This window comes from Camelus dromedarius, chromosome Y (genome assembly GCF_036321535.1).
Source record: "Camelus dromedarius isolate mCamDro1 chromosome Y, mCamDro1.pat, whole genome shotgun sequence".
Lineage (NCBI taxonomy): Eukaryota > Metazoa > Chordata > Mammalia > Artiodactyla > Camelidae > Camelus > Camelus dromedarius.
Genome location: NC_087473.1, coordinates 12,245,258 through 12,269,340, shown reverse-complemented (window position 1 = coordinate 12,269,340; position 24,083 = coordinate 12,245,258). Strand labels below are relative to the sequence as shown.

General features: G+C 50.6%; 1 protein-coding gene across 1 annotated transcript in view; it reads right to left on the bottom strand.

Annotated features, from left to right (window-relative positions):
• Positions 1 to 24,083, bottom strand: part of LOC135320353 (protein Shroom2-like) — a 113,636-nt gene that overhangs the window by 21,657 nt on the left and 67,896 nt on the right. Inside the window, exons 3-5 of the mRNA XM_064483437.1 lie at positions 22,716 to 22,844; positions 18,611 to 20,906; positions 17,237 to 17,334 (exon numbers count right to left, since the gene is read on the bottom strand). Coding sequence (XP_064339507.1) covers positions 17,237 to 17,334; positions 18,611 to 20,906; positions 22,716 to 22,844 — 2,523 coding nt within the window. The remainder of the gene's footprint in view (positions 1 to 17,236; positions 17,335 to 18,610; positions 20,907 to 22,715; positions 22,845 to 24,083) is intronic.

Sequence of the window (24,083 nt, the reverse complement as noted above, 5' to 3'; positions counted from 1 at the left end):
CTACGTCCAAACTGGGGCTTCATCAGGCAGACACTTCCAGGCACAGCACCCCTTACTAGCTGTGTGCCATCAGGCAAGCAACTGTGCCCATGAAGCTTCATTTCCTCACCACCCCTAGGCGGTCACAGGCCGCGCTGGGTCACCATGGGAGTCAGAGGCAGACACAGCCCTGGTGAGGCAGGATCTGTGGGGGTTTCTGACCAGCCGGATGCACTGTGAGCGCCTAACCAGGAAATGCATGGTGGGTGGTAGAGCTGACCCGAAAGCAGGTCCCCGTGACACCAACATCCCGCACACGCTCCCCCCAGCACACATCACCTCTCAGTACAGACAGGCCACCGAGCGGGGAATGGGATCCCAGTGGCAGCCCCCTGGGGAGTTTGTCCAGAACTCTGTGCAACAGAATTGCCTCACTTTAACCACAGAGAGAGAGGGAGACAGAGAGCAAGCTTCTAGCAGGTAACAACACAGACCTCACACAAAACCAGCACACCGTCGAGATGAGCAATGGACAGGGTGGTGGATGTGTCCGAGGTGGTCCGACAACCCTACCTGAGACTGCCTGCGGCAAAGCCTGGGTCCAGGGCCTGCGTTGTCTGCACAACGTGAAATGATCTCACACAGCTGCAGGAGGGCCCAGGGGCGTTCCAACAGAGCCACGCTTCCACCAACAACTCGAGTTCCACATTCACAGTCAGAGGTGTTTAGAAAGCACACTTCCACTGTTGGGGAGTGAATCACAGTGATTCTGTGTAGCGTCTGACTGTCTGTCAGCACTCATGGACACTGGTGTGCTGGGATGTACTGGACGTGGCCAGTCAGGCTGCCTGCAGCTGGAGGACGATGTCACCGGGGCTTAGGACAGGGCCAGGCGGCTGAGGGGGACACAGGACACTGGCACCGTTCCAAATGCAAGTCTCCTGAACAAGCCGCTGGTGTCTCCACTGACCTTCCTGTCCCCCAGGGAATCCCCAACAGACACACTTAGAAGCCCAGGCTCTTTCCCGCACAGCACCCCATACAAGCCAAGGAGGTGGGAAAAGGAGACGGTGCGAGGCATAGGGGCCCAACAGAGGCAACCAACCCATCGACGGAGCAACCCATTTGTCAATGGACAGAAGCATGTTAGAAACCCTTCAGAGAGCACCGTTGCCCAAGGTTAACAACATCCCCACCCTCTCCTGGGAGATGCCCGTTCTCCACGGGACTTCCCAGATGGGGAAGGAGGAGGGCCTCTGTCCTTCTCTCCCAGTTTCCAGCCATGCAAACAACCCTTACCAAATGCAGGCAGAGAGACACGAGAGATGATGATGGACAGAGCTGTGCTCACAAGCTCGGCTCCGATGGTGTGTCCCGGAGACGCACCTTCCGGCAGGACAGGTGCCTGAATCACCCTGAACTTTGCATTTCTTTACTGCAACCTCTCCAGTGACGCCTTCCCCTGCACCAGCCCCCAAACATGCTCTCCCTTCTGTGATTCTAACGTCACGTGGAGAAAACGATTACTTTAGAAAACGAGATGTTATTTCTTCAATGTTTCAACAGATGGATAAAAAGGTCTGCTGTTTCCTTTGGGTTTTACTTTTGCTTGCAGGAGCTTGGATGGTAACAGGAATGAAGTCGAATTAGAGAGACCGGTGTCATTCGTGGTTATGTGGAGAAGAGGAGATGAAAAGAGATTCACTCACAGATGATCCAAAGCCAAACATATGCAGGCACTGGTTTCTGCAGGGGCTAGTGTCCAACAACAGAAAACATCTAGGTTTGGGGATTACAGTGTGGGACAGCCCCTCAAGGATCCAATGCTATGTTTTCAGAACACCTGTTTCGAGAATCTATTCCAGGCCTTTTTTTTCTGTGGCTTGGATCCTCATGGTTGGCCCCCAGATGTGACACTTCTCATTTTCTTTTTGGAAAAAAAAAAAAAAAAAATCAGGCAAATCCCCCTTGCCAATCCAAACTCCAGACCAGGTTCTGTTGCAAAATTACTTTTCAGGAGAACAGAATCACGGCGGCACAGACAAATGGAGTAACGACAGTATCTTCATGTGATGTGTTAGCAGAGTTTTCTCCTGGCATTCTTTTACTTGCCTTCCTCAAAATATATTACAGCAAGGAGGGTAGAGCTCAGGGGTGAGTGTGTGTGCTTAACATGCATGGGGTCCTGGGGTTTACCACAATCAAGTCAATCAAGTTACTCCCTCCTCCCAAAAAAGAACAAACAAACAAAAGAAACCATAGAATAAAATAGGATAGGATAGGATAGGATAAGATAAAATAAAAATGCACATTACACCCTAGCCTGTGGGCAAGCCTGGTACTGATCTGAAATTGCCTTAGAACTGGCCAAACTGGTCGGAGCAGGATTCTGTGGGGCCCCCCACCATAGGTGGCACTGGAGCAGGCCACGCAAGTTGGACTAGGGGACCTGGTAGGACAGGCTTCCCTGCCTGGAGAAGCCCGAGGATAGAAGGGGGTCCTCAGGGATCCACAAGTGACCCCATCGTCCCATGCAGATGCACCATCTCTCCAGCCGGGCGTTCAGACCCGTCGGCTCAGCGCACACAGAGGCGGCCCGGCTGCACGGTCGCCGCGGGGCGACCCCACCAGAGCCCAGACACCAGAAGCGGGAAACCAATGCGCCCCGCAGACAAGAGACACAGTAAAGGGAACGTTCCCTCCACCTTTGACCCCACGGCTCCACCTGCTTCCGTGGGAAAGTGCTCTGAGCAGTCCGATTCAGCACACCAGGCTGTCTGGAGAGGTAACAGATGCGTCCCAAACCCGCAGAAAAGAACAGAGAAAGTGTAACAAAGATCAGAGGGTTTGTGTAGTTACCCCTTCCCTGCTCCATCCGATGCTAGTAAAAAGAAACAATGCTGCAGATTACAGCCCCCAGGCCGACTGCTCCTGCGAAGAGCAAAGGCAACGTTTTTATTTTTATGGTTACTGTAGAGCTTTGTAAGTAAGAAAATGTCCACCCGATTCATGAGGGTGAATACACAGGCAGCACTCAAGTATTTGTCAGCCAGTCTGTCCTCCCGGCCAGTCGTGTCTACTCACCCTGCCTCTCCAGTTCTGCCCGGAGCGTTCTCAAGGAAAGTAGGCCATGGTTTCAGACCCACGCGTCTGAGCTCTCCTCAGACTTACTCCTCAGAAAGCCAGGCCTGGGCGGAGGTAGGACCAGTGAGGTAACTCTCGCCCACCAGCCTGTGTCTGGAGAACAGCTTCCAGGGAGGCTGGGCGCCCAGCAGGGTCCAGCTCTGCTTTATGGGACCTCCTCTCCCCAATCTCTCGCTCCCATGTTCCCACCCACTTGCTTTGGGCCTTAAAAGAGTCTCCATCCTTGGCTTGGCATGTCTCTCCCAAACTGGAAAAACAGGTGAGACACCCGCTGGTACGAAGCCTGAAGGGACCAACCCACACTCCTCCACCACAGGGTCCTCTCCGCTCCGGCCCAGGGAACTCGGTGCTTGGGCTGGAATGTGCCCACCCTATTCTAGAAGTCAAGGAAGGCACTAATTTTCTCAAAACGCAAACATCCGTAACTGCTGGTTTTGAAGAGCGCTTTGTAGGCTCTGATGAGACTGCCGTGAGAGGGAGGACAGGAGAGGCTTCATCTACATCGAGGAGGGTCTGCGAGGTTTTTATTTGAAGCAATGATTTTATTACCTTTCTGGGCCCCTTGTTTAGCTGCTGGCAGGAGCAGTGGTCTCTCATGACCGTCCACCAGGTGGACAGCCACAAACTGTCATTCGAAGCTATGACAGTTAAGAAGGAAAAAACCAGCCCTGAGTCACCGTGACAAATGTTCTTTTACGATGAGACATTCACCTCTGTAATAGTTTTAGGAGCATCTAGGTTGTGCCATTTTTTATCAGGTATGATCGATCTATAGATGACGAAAATCCACTATATATAAAAATAGATTTTAAAAAGTTTCTTCTGTACAGCACAGGGAACTGTGTTCAGCATCTTGTAATAACCTTTAATGAAAAAGAATATGGAAACAAATACATGTATATATATGCATGACTGGGACACTGTGCTGTGCACCAGAAATTGACACATTGTAACAAGCTGTACTTCAATTTAAAAAAAAAACTTTAAAAAATAAAGAACGTAAAAAAGAAGGAAAGCAAGCAAGCAAGCACAAAAGCCACACACGTTAGGGCACAGGAACAAGCAACGTATGAATTCAGGTTCACCTTCATTCCTGTCCTTTAAACATATACATCTTTTGAGCCTGAAGTGCATTTTTAAAAATGCATGGATGTGTTCCTTGAAACCCAGCTGTGAATCCAGGAGGTTTTCACATTGCGTAACGGTTTCACTTCCACTACTCTCCGCACCTCCCCACAAGTTTTACCGAGGTATCGTTCACACACCATAAAATTCACTGATCCGAGGCGTGCCTTGTGATGAGTTTGGATACACGTGCAGAACTCTGCATTTACCAGCACCATCAAGCCTAAATACAACTCCACCGGCCCAGAAAGTTCCCTCTCGCTCTGTGGCAGACACTGCTTGAAACCCTGGTAAATTACTCAGCACTCTGGTCTGCAAGGATAGCCAACCGCATGCAGCAGACGTGAAGGATTAAAAGTCTTTCTACAAATCAAGCCATTCTGCAGCCATAATGGGGAAACACCCCCATTTCAACACATTAGCGGGTGAATCTGTGTCCAACATTCAGAAGTTAAGTTTCCTGAGAGCAGAGCCACCTTGCAGCAATGGTTCCGCAGTGTTCAGGTGTCCGGTGTGACAGGCGACCCCTGATGGGCTTTTCCAACCCCTCTCTCGCCTCCACTTACTGAGTTTTACAGGCACGCACACATTTAGTGATAGCATGGAAAACGGACATGCTTAACTCTCTCCCCGCCCTGCCACCACCAAATCAAGGCCAGACTGCCTGCTCTGATCTCCCGGTTCCCTCTGGTCCGGCCCAAACCCCCTGCCGCTCCTCACTGACCCCCGTTCCCGCACATACCTTGGCTGAAGGCCCAACTCTGCCCCACACACTAGAGGGTCCCGTGTCTCCACTGTGATTCGCACTCTTCAGAGTCTGGCCACCGGACAGAAAGGCTGCCCTCCTGTTCCCTAAGATCCGAATCAAGCACAACCTTTTCCATGAAGCCTTTCCCCAGCCTGGGGACAAAAAGAAGCCTCGTTTCCTCTGAACCCTCACAAGGATTTCACCTCTGCGTGTTTGTCCCCAGACCATACTAATCCACCTGTATGATTTTCATTTAATATTGCCCCTCCCAGCCAGACTGCCAGCACCCACTTTTGTGTGTCTACCCCTGTGTCCCTGGGCTTCTCTGTGCCTGGCACAAAGCAGGTCTCAGCCGAGGCGCAGGAGGTAGCAGGAAGAAGGGAGGAGAGAAGAGCAGAGAGGGAGGCAGGCGTCTTCTCTCGGGCCTTCTGACTACCCACGTCACAGGCAGTTACACTCAGGTTATGGACTGAACATCTGCATCCCCTGAGAATTCCTGCCTCCAACCCTAACCCCCAGTATGACGGTATCAGGCAGCAGGGCCTTCGGGCGGTGATGAGGTCGTGGGGGAGGAGCCCTCACGAATGGGACTAGTGGCCTTGTAAGAAGGCACACAAGACAGCTCCCCTTCTCCGCTCTCCACCCCGTGAGGACACAGCGAGGAGACGGCCAGCCGTCTGCGAACCAGGACACCCGTCTCTCCAGGAACTGGACTGGCCAGCAGCTTGAGCTTGGTCTGTGAGAAATCAATGACCCTTGTTAAGGGCACCCAGTCGGTGGCCGCTTGTTATATATTATTTTCCCTAATCACAGAGGGTCAGCTCCTTCAAGGGTGGTTCTCTCTGTACCTGAGATGACCCTGCAGGCTCCAGTACAACTGACCACACGAATACGACCAGCCAGTCGGCAGTAAGAAGCTGTGTGAGGACCTGCCCACAGAGAAGGCCGTCCCTGGGATCTGCTGGAAACCATCGCATGGCCCCGAAATCCAGCACACCAGAGCCGGACGGCCTGGGAGGTGACTGGCGCTTCCCCTGCCCCGTCTTGGATGACAGGTGGCGGCCCCAGCTCTGCCATTTCCCTGCACACATCCAGTCAGCTGCACACACAGGTCTGGCTCGCAGACTCAGTGAGGGCAACTTGCCCAGCAAGGGCCACCTGAACGGACGCAGCTGTTCCACAGAACCATAACCCCAAGAAAAACATTAACTGGTTACTGAGAGGCACTCTGCTCTCTCGAACGTGTTTGTATCTGTGGTCACACAGCCTCTATTTCATTCCGACATACTTATATCCTAGATGATCAGATTTTTAAAATTAACTACTTTAACCAAAGAGCAGTGGTTGCACATCATCATCTCAGTGACAGACGCACAACACGGCGCCTTACAGAGTTTAAGGGTTACACTCTACTTACAGCTGTCACGAAACACTGGCTGTGCTCCCCGGGCTGTAGGATGAGCAATGTTCTGAGGTGGTTTACCAACGGGAAACAGAACAGAAGCATTCAAATGAACAGGAAAACATCCCAACAAGAGAAAAAAAAAATTTTTTTTTTTTTAGGTAGAATGGCAGAAGCATGGAAAAGCATGACAAACAGACCTGTGGTTAGTGCAGACATGCCTCAGACGTGCCCCTGGGGGTCCTGAGACCTGAGAAAAGAGGGAGTAAGGGTAGGGGGGTTACAGGGAAGCAGGCTGATGGGGGGGATATAAACAGGACACACCTTATGGGGGCAACTTGCGGGTATTCTCCAAAAGGCTGCCTGGCTATCTCCCGTCTAGAATGCTACCCTAAGGAAACCAGCAGGTCAGAGCACAGATATCACCACCACCCGATGCTGGCTGTGGCGTGACTCACTGAGAAAGACCGGGACCCCCCTCCAAGTCCACAGGGTTCTAGCAGCCAGCCCTATCGCACCCATTGAGCACGTACCAGCAAAGAAAGAAAACTCGTTGCCATGCAGCACACACAGCGTTACTGCAGCTGTAACAGTGAACGTGTGTGTTGAACAAGGACTTGGAAGTGGATACAGTGGTCTCTCCAGATGGTGAGGCTGAGGGCAATTTTTTTTTTTTGAGGACAATTTTTAAAGTCTTCAGTCTGCTTTCCAGAATTTCCAAATGTTTTTAATTGAAATGTTTTAATTCGTAAAACAGATTTTTTAAAAAAGAAATGTAATAAGACTATATACCACAGCCTAGGAGGCTGTGACCCCAGATAAGTATAAATCCTGGCTCTTTAAAACATCTATCAAGCTTATGAAATCAGGAGCTATTTTTTAATTCTGGGCAACTCTGTGGTAAAAGAGATTATGAAGTGGTTAGAACAGCATATCATCTCCGTAAACTAAGAGAAAACCCATTTGCTTTAAGTGTCTCTCTTTTAACACAATTGCATGTGACCCAGAATCCTGAAAACCCAATATATCAGATTATTGTCTGTTACTCAGCTGAACCATATTTAGAAATGGATTATGGGGTGGGGAGGGTACAGCTCAGTGGTAGAGCACGTGCCTAGCATGCATGAGGTCCTGGGTTCAATCCCCAGCACCTCCACTAGAATAAGTAAATAAATAAACCTAATTACCTATTCTCCCCAAAAAGAAATGGATTCTTTACCCAATAGGCTTCAGGTATTTACTGTACAGGGAGATTTCCTTTTTTCCTATATGAAATGTCTACAATACATATTGACATGTGCATGTGTATGGATAACCACGTGCGTGCGTGTGTGTGTGTAAATGTTAGATGCCTTCACAGAATGTCTACGTGTTCCACCTTTAGTGGCTTCCAAATATGTTTAAGGGCCCACAGGCTAGATTTTTGTCCACAAAGTCATTAAATAACACACGTCATGTAAGTTACACCGCAGAGAACTACATCTGTTCGTAGCTGACGTCCCCACAGAATCGTGAGCAGGCTGAACTGTCAGGCACACAGCCACCGGGTCAAGAAAGCCCTGCCAGCAGAAAACTCAAGCCTGCTCACGAGAGCTCATTTCATTTATAAATGGATCTCAACGGTATTACATGTACACACACACACGTCTCATATACACGTCTTCATTCACACGAGTGTTGATAGCCAGTGATTAAAATAATATAACCCATGGGCCTGGATGTGTCATTTAAGGGGAACTGAAGTCCCTGGCGTCTCTCCTTGAGAATCAAAAATGATAGTGGCTAAAAGGGTCCTTAGGAAACATTTAATCCAAACTCCCTGTATCACGGATGAAGAAACAGAGGGTCACATCCACGCAGGCTTGGGACCCGTGTCCACCGTTTCTCAGCCTGGTTAAGAGGTGTCTGTGTTATACCTCCCACCCCTGTCCCTGGAAGCCCACGCTGGAATTTCTTCTCGTCGCATTGTTGGCGCACTGGCCATCGGACGTGACTGTTCACAGAAGCACAGGTTTGGCATCTTGTGCCAAGTCTACATGCAGGCTGCACTTATCTGTAGGACCTCACAAAATCAGAGGAGGGAGGGGTTACCAGGAACCCATCAGATTAAAAACCAGCCACACTGCATACAAGGACACTCCATTAGCTGGCTGTGTGAATCCGGGCACTTAGGCCCCAGTTTGCTTATTGAAAAATGAACACGGTACCGTGTTGTGAGGCCCAAGATATACATGTGAGAAGGCTTCATGAACCTTGGGAGTTAACACAAAGGCAAGTATCTTTCAAAAGGTGAAAAACTAAAGACCTCCAGGATCTCTTCAGACATCCATGGATGTCTACGAACCTCCCAGAAATGACTGATCTAGCCTGTTGTGGGGAAACCCAGCTAGAAAACACGAGTGTCCACAGACCCGGGAGAGACGGGTTGATCTGGTTGGACACAAAACGCCAGCTCGTTTCCACTGCTTCCCTACCTAGGCCTTCTTAAATTGTAATGCAGACAAGAGATAAAGAAAAACAGGTAGTGAGAGGGAAGGAAATGAGTCCTAAAGGCCACATGAAACATGCCCCAGCCTCCACAATCCAAAGGCGGTTAGGGGGTCAGCCAGTTCATGCAAAACAAGCAGCCTGACGTGAGCGTCCGTTTACAGGGTCACCTGTCACCCCAGCCGGGCAGGAGAAGCCTTATGCGACCTGTGTGGTCAACAGCAATATGTATGGTTATTTCTAGTACTCCTTGTTAAAAGTGGCTTTCTTGCGTTTTGTTCATGCTTTCATGAATGAAAATGCCTCTCCAAGTATTTTTCCTTATGGAGTGTATGTCTTGTGTGTGTGTGTGTGTGTGTGTGTGTGTGTGTGTGTGTGTGTGTGTGTGTGTGTGTAAGAGACAGAGAAAGAGAGAAAGCAAGTGTGAAATGTTTTTCCCACTATACATGACAAGAGCAAGCAGAGATGTCCCATTTCCTACCATCCATGCAATACTTTTCTGCAACATAATCATTAAAAATATTTATAGTCCACGCCCTCAAGGATTCTGTTTGCAAGAAGAAACAGGTCAACCATTTGTCAAATCTGTACCAAATCTTCAGTTATTTAATGACATGTTAAAATATTATTTCCCATTCATTCATTCCTTCTGTGAGTCTTCAGACAAAATGAAGAAGGCAGCTGGCCGTTACATTACAAATGCTGCCACATAGATTTCTGGAAATCTTTCTTTACACTCCTTCTCCTTTTTACCTTTCACCCAAGCAGGACCACCACACATCCATTTCAAAATGCCTCCTACCCATGGCAGTCAATAATGGCAGACCCGAAGTGAGTGTGTGTCTGAGTGTGGACACGTACATGTAGCAATTTTCCTGTAAACATGGCATCACCCTCCATACACACACAAAAGCCCGCTTCAGGAAAGTAAAACCACTTTCATCATTCAGAAATATGGCCAAAATTCATAATCTGTCTCATCTATCACAATATGAAAGCCATACACACACACAGCACACATCATAGAACCTGTGAAAAATCGCATTCCTCTAAATGGTCACAATCACCCTCAAAGAGAGCAAATCCAAGAACTGCAAAACGCTCAGAACCTCACTGATCCCATTTTCTCCACTCACACTCTTCCATTGCAATTAGCAGGCTATGTGTGAATTCACCCACCAAGCATTTTTTTAATGACTCAACACGCACACCTGATTTCGCTGCTTTTCTCATTTTGAGGTGGCTGACTCACCATTTCCTTTCTATACTCGCATTCAACGTCTGTCGTGAAAATGCTCATTTCTCACTGCCATGGAAAAAAGGAAAGCCAAAGCAAAGCAGGGTCTTCACACGATGCTGGCATCCTCCTGCCACCTACTCGGGTGACCCGCCGGCGGGGAAGGCAGGTTGCAGATCTCCCACGGGGCAGCACCCCACGCACCGAGGGCCACCCCTCACATCACCTTGCAGCCCACAGCACAGTACCGACGGGCACTGCCTTCTAGCTCCAGCAAGCTTTTACCCGACTGCAGGAGCCAGAGCTACAAAACCTGCATGTGTCTGGAGCACACACACAGCACAGGCTAGCATGCCCGCACACACACGTGCACGCGTGCAGAGCTCGAGCCGGACTCTGCACCCCGATCTGCGTTACCGTTCACCCGCAAGCAGAACAATCAACCAGGACGATGTCTGCAGACGTCCCCACCAGCTCTCACCCCCTGCACTGTGAGCTGACGACCTGCTCGTAACGGCGGAGAACAAAAGAGACACTCGCAGCTACAGGCTCCAGCAAACAGCACAGGCGGAAGGAAGATGTCCTGCCCTGCAGGAGATGCCCCGAGAGCGGACACGGGCTCCCTTACCCGGCTCTCCGGCTTTCCGCCTGCTGTGCCGTGAACACAGCATGTGCGCGTCAGGGACCCGCAGCCCCGTGTCTGGTGCCTGCAGTGCAGTGCAGTGCAGTGCAGAGCAAAGCCAGCCTCCCGACTGCCTGGCTGTGCCTGCTGCCTGCGGGGGCGAGTTCGCACAGGCTGTGGCAACTCTGACCCCAAATCAAGGCGCCCTTGTTACTTCGCTGACACCTCCTGACCTCAGGGAGGGCCTTCCCAAGGCTTCTCAGCTTAAACCCCAAAGACTTGCCCTTTTAAACCCCTCGAGGATCGGGTGTCTTCCTCTTTACAATCTAAAAGAAGGAAATATGGCAAAGTCTGCGGAGTGAATTTTACACAGCTCCATCTACTTAACTGTGCTGGATAATCGCATAACATGGGTTGCAACCCAAGGGTCAAGTCCACAACCATAATAAGGTCAGATGGAACAATGAAGCTAAAGAAAAAAAAAAAAAAAACCACCCACATTCAATAGCCTATTTTCCGTCTATCTTTATTCTGGGGTTTATTACACACTCAGTAGGAATGTAATCAGCAAAGAGCTAACGAAGTGTTTCCGGAAGTTTGACTGTGGACAGCGCATTTAGTGCAGACCACAAAGGGGTCACGGGCTGACCTGCCCAATCCATCAGTTCACAATGACCTGTATTTAAAGTCCCTGCACCCCACCTACCCTCCTAAGGCAGCCTGCGACCTCAGTGGCTCATCCCCCACAAACAGGAAGTGCCCCTCCCCCCGGGGTCCCCAACAGCCCCTTCCTACACAGAGAGCCCCGACCCTCCCTAGTCCTGCATTCACCCTTCCGCATGGATTTTCTCCTTTCCACCTGCTCCCACACACCTCTTCTAAATCCACAGCAATTATTTCCCACTTTTGCTCATTTACAAGTAGCACATGCTACTCTGCAGCGTCTCCTATATTACTGGTATTTCAGAGTGAATTTTTCATCCCCCCGCCCCCTGCACCTGCCAGATCTTAAGCACTGGGCGGCTGCATTAGTGCTACACCTATTAAGCATGTAAATAAGTCTGCCAGGAAGGTTGCTATGGCAACCCCACCATCCAGGGGCTGGAAGTTACCAGCAAGCTTGGGTGGCCTCTCCAGTGAGGAGGAGAGGGAGGATGTGCACCTGGGTCTTCCAGCCCAAAGCCCACATTCTCTGCACTCATTTTCATCTCCAGGGACTGTGTCGCAAAGCGCAGGATCCCATCACTGCGGGAGGGCACCATCCACCCCAGGGCAGCTCCACACCCCAGTGCGCACTGCACAGCCATCCACGTAACCCCCATCCAGCAGAACCTGGTGCCGGATCAGGGGTTTCATCTCGCTTCCCACTCAAGGGGTGTGCTCCTACCATTTACCAATCGAGTAACTCTAAATGCCTTCTGAGAGTACGATTTACAAGAAAGACTTCCGGGAACGGTTTTAGAGGGACAGGAAAACTACAACAGGAGAGCATTCCCGTCCGTGTGACCTACAGCCCAGTCACATCCCAGCCATGTCCACACGTTACATTAGCCTAACATGCTTGTCATGATTAGGGACTCAATCTTGGTACATTAATACTAACCAAAGTCCACACTCTGTCCAGATGTCCTCTTTACTTGATGCCCCTCTTCCGTCCCAGGACCCCACCTTGCATTTAGTCGTCACATCCCCCGCAGGGTCCTCCTGCCTAAGTGACAGCTTCCCCGACGTCCCTTGTTGTTGATGCCCTCGCAGTTTTGAGGAAAACTGAGCATCCGGCCGGATGTCTCTCAGCTGGGCCGGGCCTGAGGTTTCTGTCCTGAGGACCCACCCTGGACTTACAGACTCAGGGGAAACCACGGAGGTGAAACGCCTTTCTCCTCAAGTGAGATCAAAGATCCTGCTGTCCACACGACAGTGTCTGCTGCTGAGCTGGCAGGGCTGGCCCCTCTGCCATCGCACTGCTGTCACCCCCACCTTTTCACTCTGCTCTCTTTGAAAGGAGGTGACTGCGTGTACCCCACATTTAAGGGGTGAGGGGTTCTGCTTCACCCCTACAGCATGGAGGCTCTGCAGAGACTCAGGGTTTTCCTGCACAGATTGCTCTCTTCTCCCCCACTTATTAATTTATTCAGTCATTTACATGTGTCAGTATGGGCTAAGAAATGGGTCCTTCATACACTGAGTTATAACCCTGTACTACTTAATTTTGTTGCAGCCTGGGTCATAGGAAACTACGCTGGCTCCCGTGTCCCTCTGGCATATCCTCATTGTTCCCGGGTTGTGCTTTTTTTCTTTTCATTTTTTGAGTACTTCCTTACTTTTGGGGGCACAAGAGAACATTCCAGACTCATTCTGCATGTTCCCTGACCCAGTCCTAGGCTTGGCTGTTTCTCCAAACAGCCCTGGTTCCTTTTAATGGAGAAGCATATCCAAGGTCAAGAGCTCGGTGCTGGCTGTGCTCCAGGAATCCTCTTTTAAAGTAGACCCTCAAGTGAATGATTTCTAAAGAGAAAGCAGTTTTATAATATTAAGATTTGTAAGTGGGTTTTCATAGATCCATGTTTCTTAGAACGACACATAATTATCAGCAGTGTAAGATGCTCAGAGCTTATGCTGTGTTAACACTAAGACTTTAAATCATGCAGCCCTTATGGGAAACAGTATGGAGACTCCTCGAAAAACTAAAAACAGACTTACCATATGATCCAGCAATTCCACTCCTGAATGTATATCCAGAGGAAACTCTAATTTGAAAAGATACATGCACCCCAGTGTTCATAGCAGCACTATTTACAAGTCAAGACATGGAAGCAACCTAAATGTCCATCAAAGGATGACTGGATAAAAAAGTTGTGGTATATTTATACAGCAGAATACCACTCAGCCATAAAAAAATGGTAAAATAACGCCATTTGCAGCAACATGGATGTTCCTAGAGAATGTCATTCTAAGCGAAGTAAGCCAGAAAAAGAAAAATACCATTTCATATCACTTAATATGTGAACTCTAAAAAAAAAAAAAAAAAAAAAAAAGACACGAACTTATTTACAAAACAGAAACAGACTTACAGACAGAAAACAAACTTATGGTTACCAGATGGGAAAGGGGGTGGGGAACGGACAAATCGAGAGCCCCAGATTTGCAGACACTAACACTATATGTAAAATAGATAAACAACAAGGTTCTACTGTGCAGCACAGGGAACTATATTCAGTATCTTATCTTGTAGTAACCTACAATGAAAAAGAACCTGCAAAGGAACATATGCGTATGTATGACTAAAACATGATGCTGTACACCAGAAACTGACACATTGTAAACTGACTATACTTCAATGAAAATGAATAAATAAAAAAGACTTTACATTGTAATTACTCAATCAACTGCATACAAATCTTCCTTTACTTCACACAGGACACCAGTGCCCTTGAAAAATTCCGCAAGTAAGTAAACAGAATAGGATTCCACAGGTAAGCACCCTGGCACACTTAAATTCCTGAGGAACCCTTCCTCCTAGCCTCTCAGGAAGGCTCGGTGAAGACTCAACCGTTTCCCTTGTCGCTTCACCCTTATGGTCAGAGGACACCCTCCCTACTCCATACTGTCACTACAAGTCACAGGTCCCAGAGGACCCTGTGCACACAGCACCCTTCACTCCCTGTATCTCAAGCTGCGAACGGGCTGCAGCCACGTCTACCGGGTGCACAAAGCCAACTCCCCAGGGTAACCGCACCAGGGACCAGAAAAATGAAAACAACAAAAGAAATGGGTTTTGTGCTGTGGAGAATGAAAGAAATCTCTTTTGACATGTTGAGGGCCACCATTCAGGCCCCACTGTCCCCGCCCAGGAAACACACTCACTGAAGACCATCCCTTAAGTCCCTTGGCCAGACCCCAAGGCTGGCAAATGTCCTTTGTCCAGTTTTATGGGGGCACAGCCACACCCACTCCTTGGTGGACCGTCCACGGCTGCCTCCACAGTACGATGACAGACTTGAGTCAGCACGGAGTTCCTCGGAGCTGAAAATATTTACCAACAAATCCTTCACAAAGCTTGTCAACCTCTGAGCTCTCAGACCTGAGTAAAGCCCAGCCTAATTTCAAAATTAAAAAACAAACAAACAAAAAAAAACTTTCTTGTGGATTCCCAGCACTGATGAGATTTTAAAAATTGAGATAAAGTTCACCTACCCTAAAATTTACCCCATGGAAGTGTAGTTCTAGTGTATTCACCGAGTTGTGCAACCATCATCACTGTCTAATTCCAAAACAGTGTCATCACCCCAAAAAGGAACTCCACATCCTCGAGCAGCCATTCCCGTTCCCCCCACCCTGATTCCTGGCAACCAGGAATGCCCCTTCGGTCTCTGTGGATCTGCCTGTTCCAGGCATTATACACATACAGAATCGTGTGGCTTTTTATTATATTGTTAAATACGTCCAAGTACAAAATATTTTCCTTGTTTCTCTAACTCTCAGACTATACATCACGAAGGAGATCTGCAAGTTACCCAAGAGCAGAGCTATAAAGCCTATGTGAGCTTAATGGCTTTCCTGGGAATGAAGTGTTATTCCCGTGGCCCCGGACACTGCAGTCCCACATCTTGTGGGTTCAGCTACCCGGGGTTCCCAAATGCCACAGAAGGACCCAATCGCTCGTCTCTCAGCAGACAGAACATGGAGCTTTGCTGGCTTGGTGCCCTGAGGACTCATCCCCTTGTCTGGAGGGAGGGAGAGCGTGGTCTACACGTGAGCCTGGTCTCAGCCCTTCCTCCCAGCCACAGAAGACTGCGTCCTTACAGATTTCGTTTTTGGTGAGCAAAAGGCAGTCTTTTGCCTGAATTTTCATTTCTTTCATTCTCAAAGTTCATGTTTCAAGGCTACGATTTCTTGCTGATAGTTTAGAAAATAAACATTCTCTGAAAAAAGCTGAAAACAGCTTTTCGACGCGCCTGTCGTGGAATGGTGCCTCAGCACTCCTCAGAAGCACACACGGTGATTGTTAAAATTGCTGGTTGTGCAGCTCAAAACCAGAAGGCTCCTGGAATGAACTCCTTCAGGGTGGTTATGCTGCCTTCTAGAAGACACGGCCGCAGCAGATGCAGCCATGGGGCCTCCCACTCCCTCCTCTGGGCCGTTTCGCTCTTGGCAGTGCCGTTTACAAAACACACACCACGTACATCAGAGCCCTGTGTGCGGCTCTCTTCACAGCCGAGGAGCTCCGCTCCCACCCACCCGGGCCCTCTGCGGTGCCAAGGCGCGAGGCACGTGTGCGGAGCCGGGCCATGTGTGCGGGGCGCACGCCCCGAGGGCTGCGGCCGGGCCGGGCCGGGCGGCGGGCTTTGAACGAGATCACAGGGGCGCTCGGCACAGAGTGAGCAAGCTGTGGCCGCGCCACAGACGCAGCCCGGTCCTGCAGGTGTAGCCTCACCGGCCTTGCTCCCTCCCCCGGCGGTTCCTGGTCTTAGCCGCGCAGGCTGCTAAGTACTTGTGGCAACATCCCGCCCAAGCACTCACCAAACACCGCTCCTGCCCCCTCAGCCACGTACACACACCCTTGTGTGAGGCTCCCGGCACGCAGCACGGAGCCAAATGAAATAAGACCCCGCTACACAAGGCCCGCAAAAGCTAACATTTAAACTGGGTATTTCTGAGACAGAACCTTCAATTCTGAGGTTGGTGTTTGAGTGTGGCAACAATCAGCAGAGATGCTCGCAGCAGTGGGAAACTCTGCACTCAGTGACCCTACTGCTCACCAATTTGCTTCCATTTCTGCATCAGCCCTCTAAACGAGGGTTGGCCCACACGTCCTGCAGCGGCCCAACCTCCCTCCTCCTGCCCTCCTCGAGAACGAAGGGCAAGACGACACTGTTCGTTTCATCTAGACTCCATTTCCACGACAAACAGACAGCTCCTAGACACGTTTTAGAATCAATGCACGTGATGCTGTAATACTCCGGCCATCCAGTCCCTTCAGATGCTCCGGTCCTCTCTGGGGATTCAACTGACACGATTTCTATTTTAAAACTCAATTAACTCATTAAATAAGGCCAATTTAGAAAGGCCTGCCCTAGTCCTTCGACTACCAATCCTTCCAGGGAGGCTGGATTTCCAGACCCAGCCAGCAACCCAGCTGCGTCCTGATGTCAAAGTATCTCTTCAGTCAGGCGTTCTGGATAAAGCCTTTCATTCACGCACATTACACTAGATATCTCATTCTCTCAACATAAAGGACTTTACTGTACGGAAAACACAGCAGCTACTTTAGGAACCAAAAATGCCACGATGGCGTTCGAAGCGTCACCGCCCTGGGGATGCTTCTGTCGGCAGCAGTGGTGCGGGTCCCTGGGAAATCGCACCTAGTTCACAGCCACTTCACGTGTGGCCAAAGCCAGACGCCCAACCACATTAACCTAGTGTTCAGCCCCACACAGCAGCCCACCCCCCCAAGACGCCTTCTGAGCAGCCCCAGATCCAGAATTCTCCTACCTTGGGCTGGGATGTCCCTCCTCGGCCCAGCCTGAGGAGGAAAGCTCTCTGTGTTCAGCGGGGTCCGCTGCTTGCCTCTGCCGTCCCACGGATGCCTCCTGACAAGGGCAGCACAATGAGACACCCAGTCATTGAGTGGCCTCCTTCAGGACCTCTGTTATCACGAACCCCCTCATTGTGGGTTGGCCTGTGAGCCTGGACCATGAAGGCAATGACGCAGGCTGCCGACTCGTGCTGACAGCCGGCCACGGGACTGGCAAGCTCAGCTCTCCAAAGGTCTCATCCAAATGACTCAGCAGGACCCTGCATCCCCTTCAGTTCTGGGCAGGAAGCAGAACTCCTATGTGAGGGCTGTAACGCTGTGTGACATGCAGTCCAGGAAACCCTCATCAAATCAGATCCAGCTGCTTACGACTCACTGCAGTGAAGCCCCAAGCCCTGGGATTCAGAATATGGCATCCTGCCCCCTCGACTGAGCAAAAAAGTAATTCTCAGAGGTCACGCCGCACAGGGCACAGGCTGGGGCACCGCCATGGCAGAAACACAGGCTCCCAGTGTCCCCACCAGGAGGCCACGTGGAAATGGGAAGCTTACAAGCACATATTCATGATTGCATAACAACCTGACTACTGGTTCCTTTTGTAAGAAACTGCATCTAATGCCACAGGAAATCTCTTCTTTGAAATAGACAAATGTAGGTTTAAGGGGGCAGAAAAAGCAGAGAGAGGGAGATCAACTGCAGACTTTGTGACAGGGATACAAGTATGTCACTTTTTAGAAAACTTTAACTTTCACCATCAAAACTCCTACCTTAAAAAAAGTGCAATAGTTTAACGCACTGTGTTTTCAATGACATTTGTGCTAGAGCATCTTTTTAAATAACTGACAAAGAAAAAAATCACTAAGAATACTACTAAAAATATGAAGTTATATCAATATTTGAAAAGTGTCTGTCATGTGTCGTGTTACATCATTACTGGAAACATTTCTTTTCATTTCAAAGGACTCACCATTTTCCATTGTTTCCCCCAGGTCCTTCCTTTCGTATCAAGGGCAAGCTAATCAGAGAGGAAGGCAGCTTAAGAAAGACATAAGGATGAGGCTGGGAACTCAAGATGTGGCTGAAAATGGAGCACCTGCAATTGTCGTGAACGTACCCTGTCCCCAGGTACCTTTCACACAAGCTGGCTCCAGAAGAACTGGTGCACAGAAATGCTCAGACAGCTGAACACCGGCATCGGGCCTTTGTATTATGAGGGTGTCCTAAACATGCCTTAAGACGAGGTTGGGGAGTTGGGTGAGGGGTTTGCATCAAAAAAAAAAGAAAGATGCGGTCAGGGGCAACTTTGTCTTTGCTGGCTTCAGGATGCTTACCTGCTTGTAGAGGTCGGTGGAGGGCGACGACCGGGACCTTTCGTGGATGTACTGTGGCCTCTCGTGCTGGTCTAGACCCACGTCCAGGATGTCGTCCGCGGAGTGGTACCTCCCAGAACTCCTGGCTTCCGGGGCTTTCCTCTGTTCCCTCCACGAGGCTTGATACTCTGCAAAGGTCCCAAGTCTCTGAGGCGGGTCTGATCTCCCCACCTGTCCCAATTTTCCAGGGCCCGCTGTCAGTGGCCTCTCTGGCATCTCTTTGGGGAACTCACCAGGCGCTGGCCTCTGCCCAGGCCACTGCAGAACAGGCTTGCTGGTTTCCTCAAAAAACTTGCACCTGTCTGCAAACGTGCGCACAGCCTTGTCCGGAGGTCCAGGGTGCTGGCGTGGGCGGTCATCCCCCGCCAGCCCCACCTCGTGCATCTTCTCGGGCTCGGAGTAGGACTTCAGTTTCTGCTCGGCCGTGAAGCGCCTCCGGCCCCTGATGCGCGGAGCGTGGGGAGGGCCTGCAGCGCACGAGGGCGGCCTGGCTGGGGCTGCCTCCCAGACGCAGGGGACGGTTTCGGGGTCCGCCGGGCTGGGCTCCAAATCGCGGCGCCTAAACGACGTGGCCTGCAGGACGCGGGCCTGGGCCTCCTTCAGGTGATCCTTATAGGTGCCAGTGAAGGTAGCTCCAGGGGTGGCCCCCACGCCACCGCCAAGCTGCGCCCCCCAGCCACGCACCTCGGCCTCGGCCTCCTCTGCCTCCGTCGAGCCGGGGTCGGCCAGCGTGGCCGTGCTCCTGCTCTTCTGCAGCCGGGCTCTCCGCAGCTGGATCTCGTTCCTCAGGGTGGTGGCGAACCGGTCGCTTCTCCGCAGGGGTTTGCCGGCCGGGGCCTCGGGCGGTGGCCTCTCTGAGGCGCCCTCGCAGCTGGTGTCGGGCCGGCGCGCCCCTTCCCGGCTCAGCGAGTGCAGCAGCGGCGTCTGCAGGGGGCAGATCTCACCGCCGCCCCCGTCGGCCCAAGCGAAGCCTCCTGTGACCTTCTTTACACCGGCTTTTCCCCCCAGGCTGGCGCCGGGGGGTTCCTCGGCCCCTGGGCAGCAGCCCTCCATCGGCGCAGCCCGCCCTCTCGGCCGGGTCCCCAGGGCCCCCTCGTGCCGGGGCGGCTGGCAGCGCGGCTGCAGGCCGGCGCCGGCGGATGCGTCCGGGCGCGGGTGCCCCTCCCGGAGCTGTGCGGCGGGGGCGCCCCCCTGTGGGCCGCGTCTGGAGGTCACGCAGTAGTAGCGGCTCTGCACATCGCTGTCCCCCTTGTGGTCCGCGGCGCCGGGCCACCCGACCGCCGTGGGGCTGTCATTCTGGAAGCGCTCAGCGGGAGGCTGTTCCCTGAGCCACGTGGTGGCCCTGGGCCCCTCGTGGAGGAAGGGACTCTCATCGCTGGAGTGACGCGGGTGCTGGCATCCGTTCGAGGACTGCGGGCAGCGGACGTCTGTGCTGGACAGGGAGGCCTGGAGCCGACTGGGAGCTCCCGGGAGGCCCTTCAGCCCACTGTCCCCAAATGGCCATCCGCAGTCCACGGGTCCACCCGGCGCACAGCCCGAGCTCCCAGTTCTCCTCCTGTCCCCGGGGAGTGCCGCTCTCTGTGGCTGATCAGTCAGTTCTGGTCTCCAGTCGCCGTGGGGCTGAGCACGGTTCAGGCCCAGAAAGTGCTGGATGGTGGCCGCCTCTGAGAATGGAGGGCCCTGAGGCTTCTCGTGGCCCTTGGTGGCAGCGAAGCTGTCACTGCGGAGAGGGGGAGGGGGCCGGGGAGGGGAAGAAGGGGCTTTTCTCCTATCGGGAACATACCAGACTGGCCCAAAGCTGGACCTCCCAGAAGCAGCCAGCTTGGGCTCAGGACTGTCCTCGGTCATGGGGCTTCTGCTGCTGTCACAGGGGACCCTCGGTGGGAAGCACCCAAGCCTCTCCTCCAGGCCCTGAGGGTCACCGGCGGCCAGGCCCTGCCGGCTGCTGCCCATCGTGGAAGCCTCCCAGAGGCCCACTTTGTAGAGAATGTTCTCGGTGGAAGAGGCATCCGCCTTGGGCAGGGTGTGGTCAGGTGTGCTGGAGCTGGTGGAGAACGAGCTGTAAGCTGAGTCCCGCTTGTTTGGGCCGCCCAGGTGGTCGATGCTGCTGTTGGACTTGGCGGCTGAGAGGCACCCGGCGGGGTAGGACTGGGCAGGCTGATCCAGGCTGTCCACACTCCCCAGGGAGCTGAAGTGGTCAGAGGTGCGCTGCAGATTCGTGTGCTCCCACGCCCCCGACAGGTCCTGGGAGGAAGAGCTTGGACATGGGGAGAACAGGGAACAGAGCTTTAGAGCAGGTCACAGCAAAGCGAATAGACAACACACGTGGGCATGGATGGCCCCATGCAGACGTGCCCACACGCACCCTAAGAACTCTAGAATAACTAGAATAATTTCAAAATTTATGTGGAACCTCAACAGGCCCTGAACAGCCAAAGCAATCTTGAGAAAAAAGAACAAAGCAGGAGGTATCATGCTTCCTGGCTTCAGACTATACTATAAGGCTACAGTCCTCAAAAAGCATGGTACCAGCACAAAATCCGTCACAAAGATCAAAGAAACAGAACAGACAGCCCAGAAGTAAACCCACATTTACACGGTCAGTCAATCTATGACAAAGGAGGCAATAACAGACAGTGGAGAAAAGACAGTCTCTTCAATAAGCGGTGCTGGGAAAACTGGACAGCTACATGTAAAAGAAAGAAATTAGAACATTTTCTCACAATACATACAAAAATAAACTCAAAATGGATTAAAGACCTAAATGTAAGACCAGAAACCATAAAAGCCATAGAAGAAGACACAGGCAGAACACTGACATAAATCGCAGCAATATTTTTGGGGGGTCCGTTTCCTCGGACAAAGGAAACAAACAAACAAACAAAATGGACCCTAATTAAACGTCAAAGCTTTTTCAGAGGAAAGAAAACCACTGACAAAGTGAAAAAAACAACCTACTAATTGGATGAGAATATTTACAAATGATATGACTGCTAAGGAGTTAATATCCAAAATATACAAACAGCTCATACAACTCAACATAAAAAATAAACCTGATTTTTAAATGGGCAGAATATGCGGAAAGACATTTTTCCATAGGAGACACAGATGGCACATGGAAAGATGCTCAACACCGTTAGTCATCAGAGAAATGTAAATCAAAAGCACAGTCATCTCTCCCCATCAGAATGGCTATCATAGGAAAGACCACAAGTAACAAATGCTGGCAGGAGTGTAAACTGCTGCAGCCACTGTGGAAAACAATATGGAGGTTCCTCAAAGAACTAAAAATAGAACTACCATATGATTGAGCAACTCCATTCCTAGGTATATACCCAAAGAAAACGAAGCCGCTATTCAAAAAGATACACGCACCGCAATGTTCATAGCAGCTCTATTTATAACAAATAAACTATTTATAGCAAAGATATGGATGCAACCTAAATGTCCATCGACAGATGACTAGATAAATAAATGGTGGAGTGTGTGTGTGTATATTTATGTGTGTCTGTGTACATACACACAATGGACTACTACTCAGTCAAAAAAAAAAAGAATGAAAATTTGCCACTTTCAACAACATGGATGGGCCTGGAGGGTATTATGCATAATGAAATAAGTCAGAGAGAAAGGCAAATACTGTATGTTTTTCCACTTCTATGTGGAATCTAAAAAACAAAAGCAAGTAAATAGAACAGAAACAGGCCCACAGATATAGAGAACAAACTGTTAGTGCTTGCCAGTGGCAGAGAAGGGGGAGGGGTGAGAGAGAATAGTAAGTACAAACTACTGTATATCAAATAAATAAGCTACAAGTGTATATTGTACAGCACAGAGAATACAACCAATATTTTATAATAACTAGAAATGGAGTATATAATCTATAAAAATTTTAAGTCACTATGTTGTACATCTGAAACTAACATAGTAAATAAACATAGTGTACCTCAATTAAGAAATATATGAAAAGTTGAAAAGAAAGGCAGTATGACAACAGGGGAGGGAAGTCCTGGGTGTCGCGGAACGTGAAACCAGCCTCCCATCCCAGTGGGAAACGAGCGCCTACCTGGTGTGGTGCCGGCCAGGCCAAGAGGGGCAGGTGCTGGCGGAGAACGGAGATGCTGCCATCTCAGGCTGGCTCTCGGAGAACTTGGTGGCGTGCCAGGAGTGAGGCCTCCAGCTCAGCTCACCCCTCCTGAAAAAGGATGCAGACGACTCAGGGACTTCACACCAAGGACAACTCCGAGCCAAGACAGCTGTAGAGGCAGGGCTCAGTCGTGGCGACCTCTGCGTGATGTACCACATTGCTGTCAGGTGCCCTCCTGCCTGGACAGGAGCATCTGGGCACAAGCACGTTCCACTCGTGTTTTTGCTGGAGAACTTACCCAAGCGCAGAGTGAGACGCACGGGCTCCAAAACGAACCCACCCTCAAGCTTCAAAGTTTATCCTAAGTAAGCACATAAATCCTGCCCTCCCCATCTCCCTCCCACCCCCCATCAAAGACCACAGCAGCATCTTCTATCTTTCCCGTGTCACTAAAACTTTGCACAGGCCCTCAGCCTCCTTGAGGAGAAGGCACCAGACTGCAAAAGGCTCGAGGAGCCCCCGGCTCAGCTGGGTCCCAGAGAGTCCCTGTGTACTCACTCACTTACCTAAATGAACACGGCCATCTGTAGTTATGAGAGTAGTGGACACTTACTCCTCTGAGCTGCTCAAAGTGTCTGCAGTCAACTAAGGGACCCTGTCATGGGAATCACCACAATCCACCACACCTATACCAACAGGCTCCAGTCCCTTCCTGCCAGGGCTTCTGAACGTGGCAGGAGCCTGCCCTGCCCCACCATTTGTCAGTGGTTGATTAGACTTTTGGTCACACCGGGCCAGGTGTGATACGGTACGCCCAGCTGGAGATCTCTACAGCTGCCTATGAACGTCTCAGAGGCTCCGGGAGACGACTGCCCTTGGGACGCCTACATCTTCAGCTTGGGACAGAACTCGCCTGCTGTGGACACTGTACAGCCCAGTCGAGACTGGGGCAAGAGTGCAATGGAGCCTCTTTAAGTTCTTGCTGGAGATCAAACATCCTTCCAACAGGTAGGCGAAAACATTGAAGAATATTATGCAATAAAGAATATTAAAGAAACATCAAAAATCACTTAAGATGTAAATCTTCTTCTGATGACTCCGATAGTTAACAAGGAAATATACGTGGGTGGCAAAATGTGGAATGTATTGACTTTATGATCGTTTCCTATGAACTAAAGCATAAAATAGAAAAATTCATCATACTATAGAAGTAAAGGGAGTGTAAACCAAGACTGTACCTCATAGAGTTTCTCAAAATCCTGGTAAGGAAGGTTCTGGCCATGTGAATTTCATTTTCAGATGACTTTTTCTGTGCTATAACATCCATAATTTCTGTCATCTTCCTTT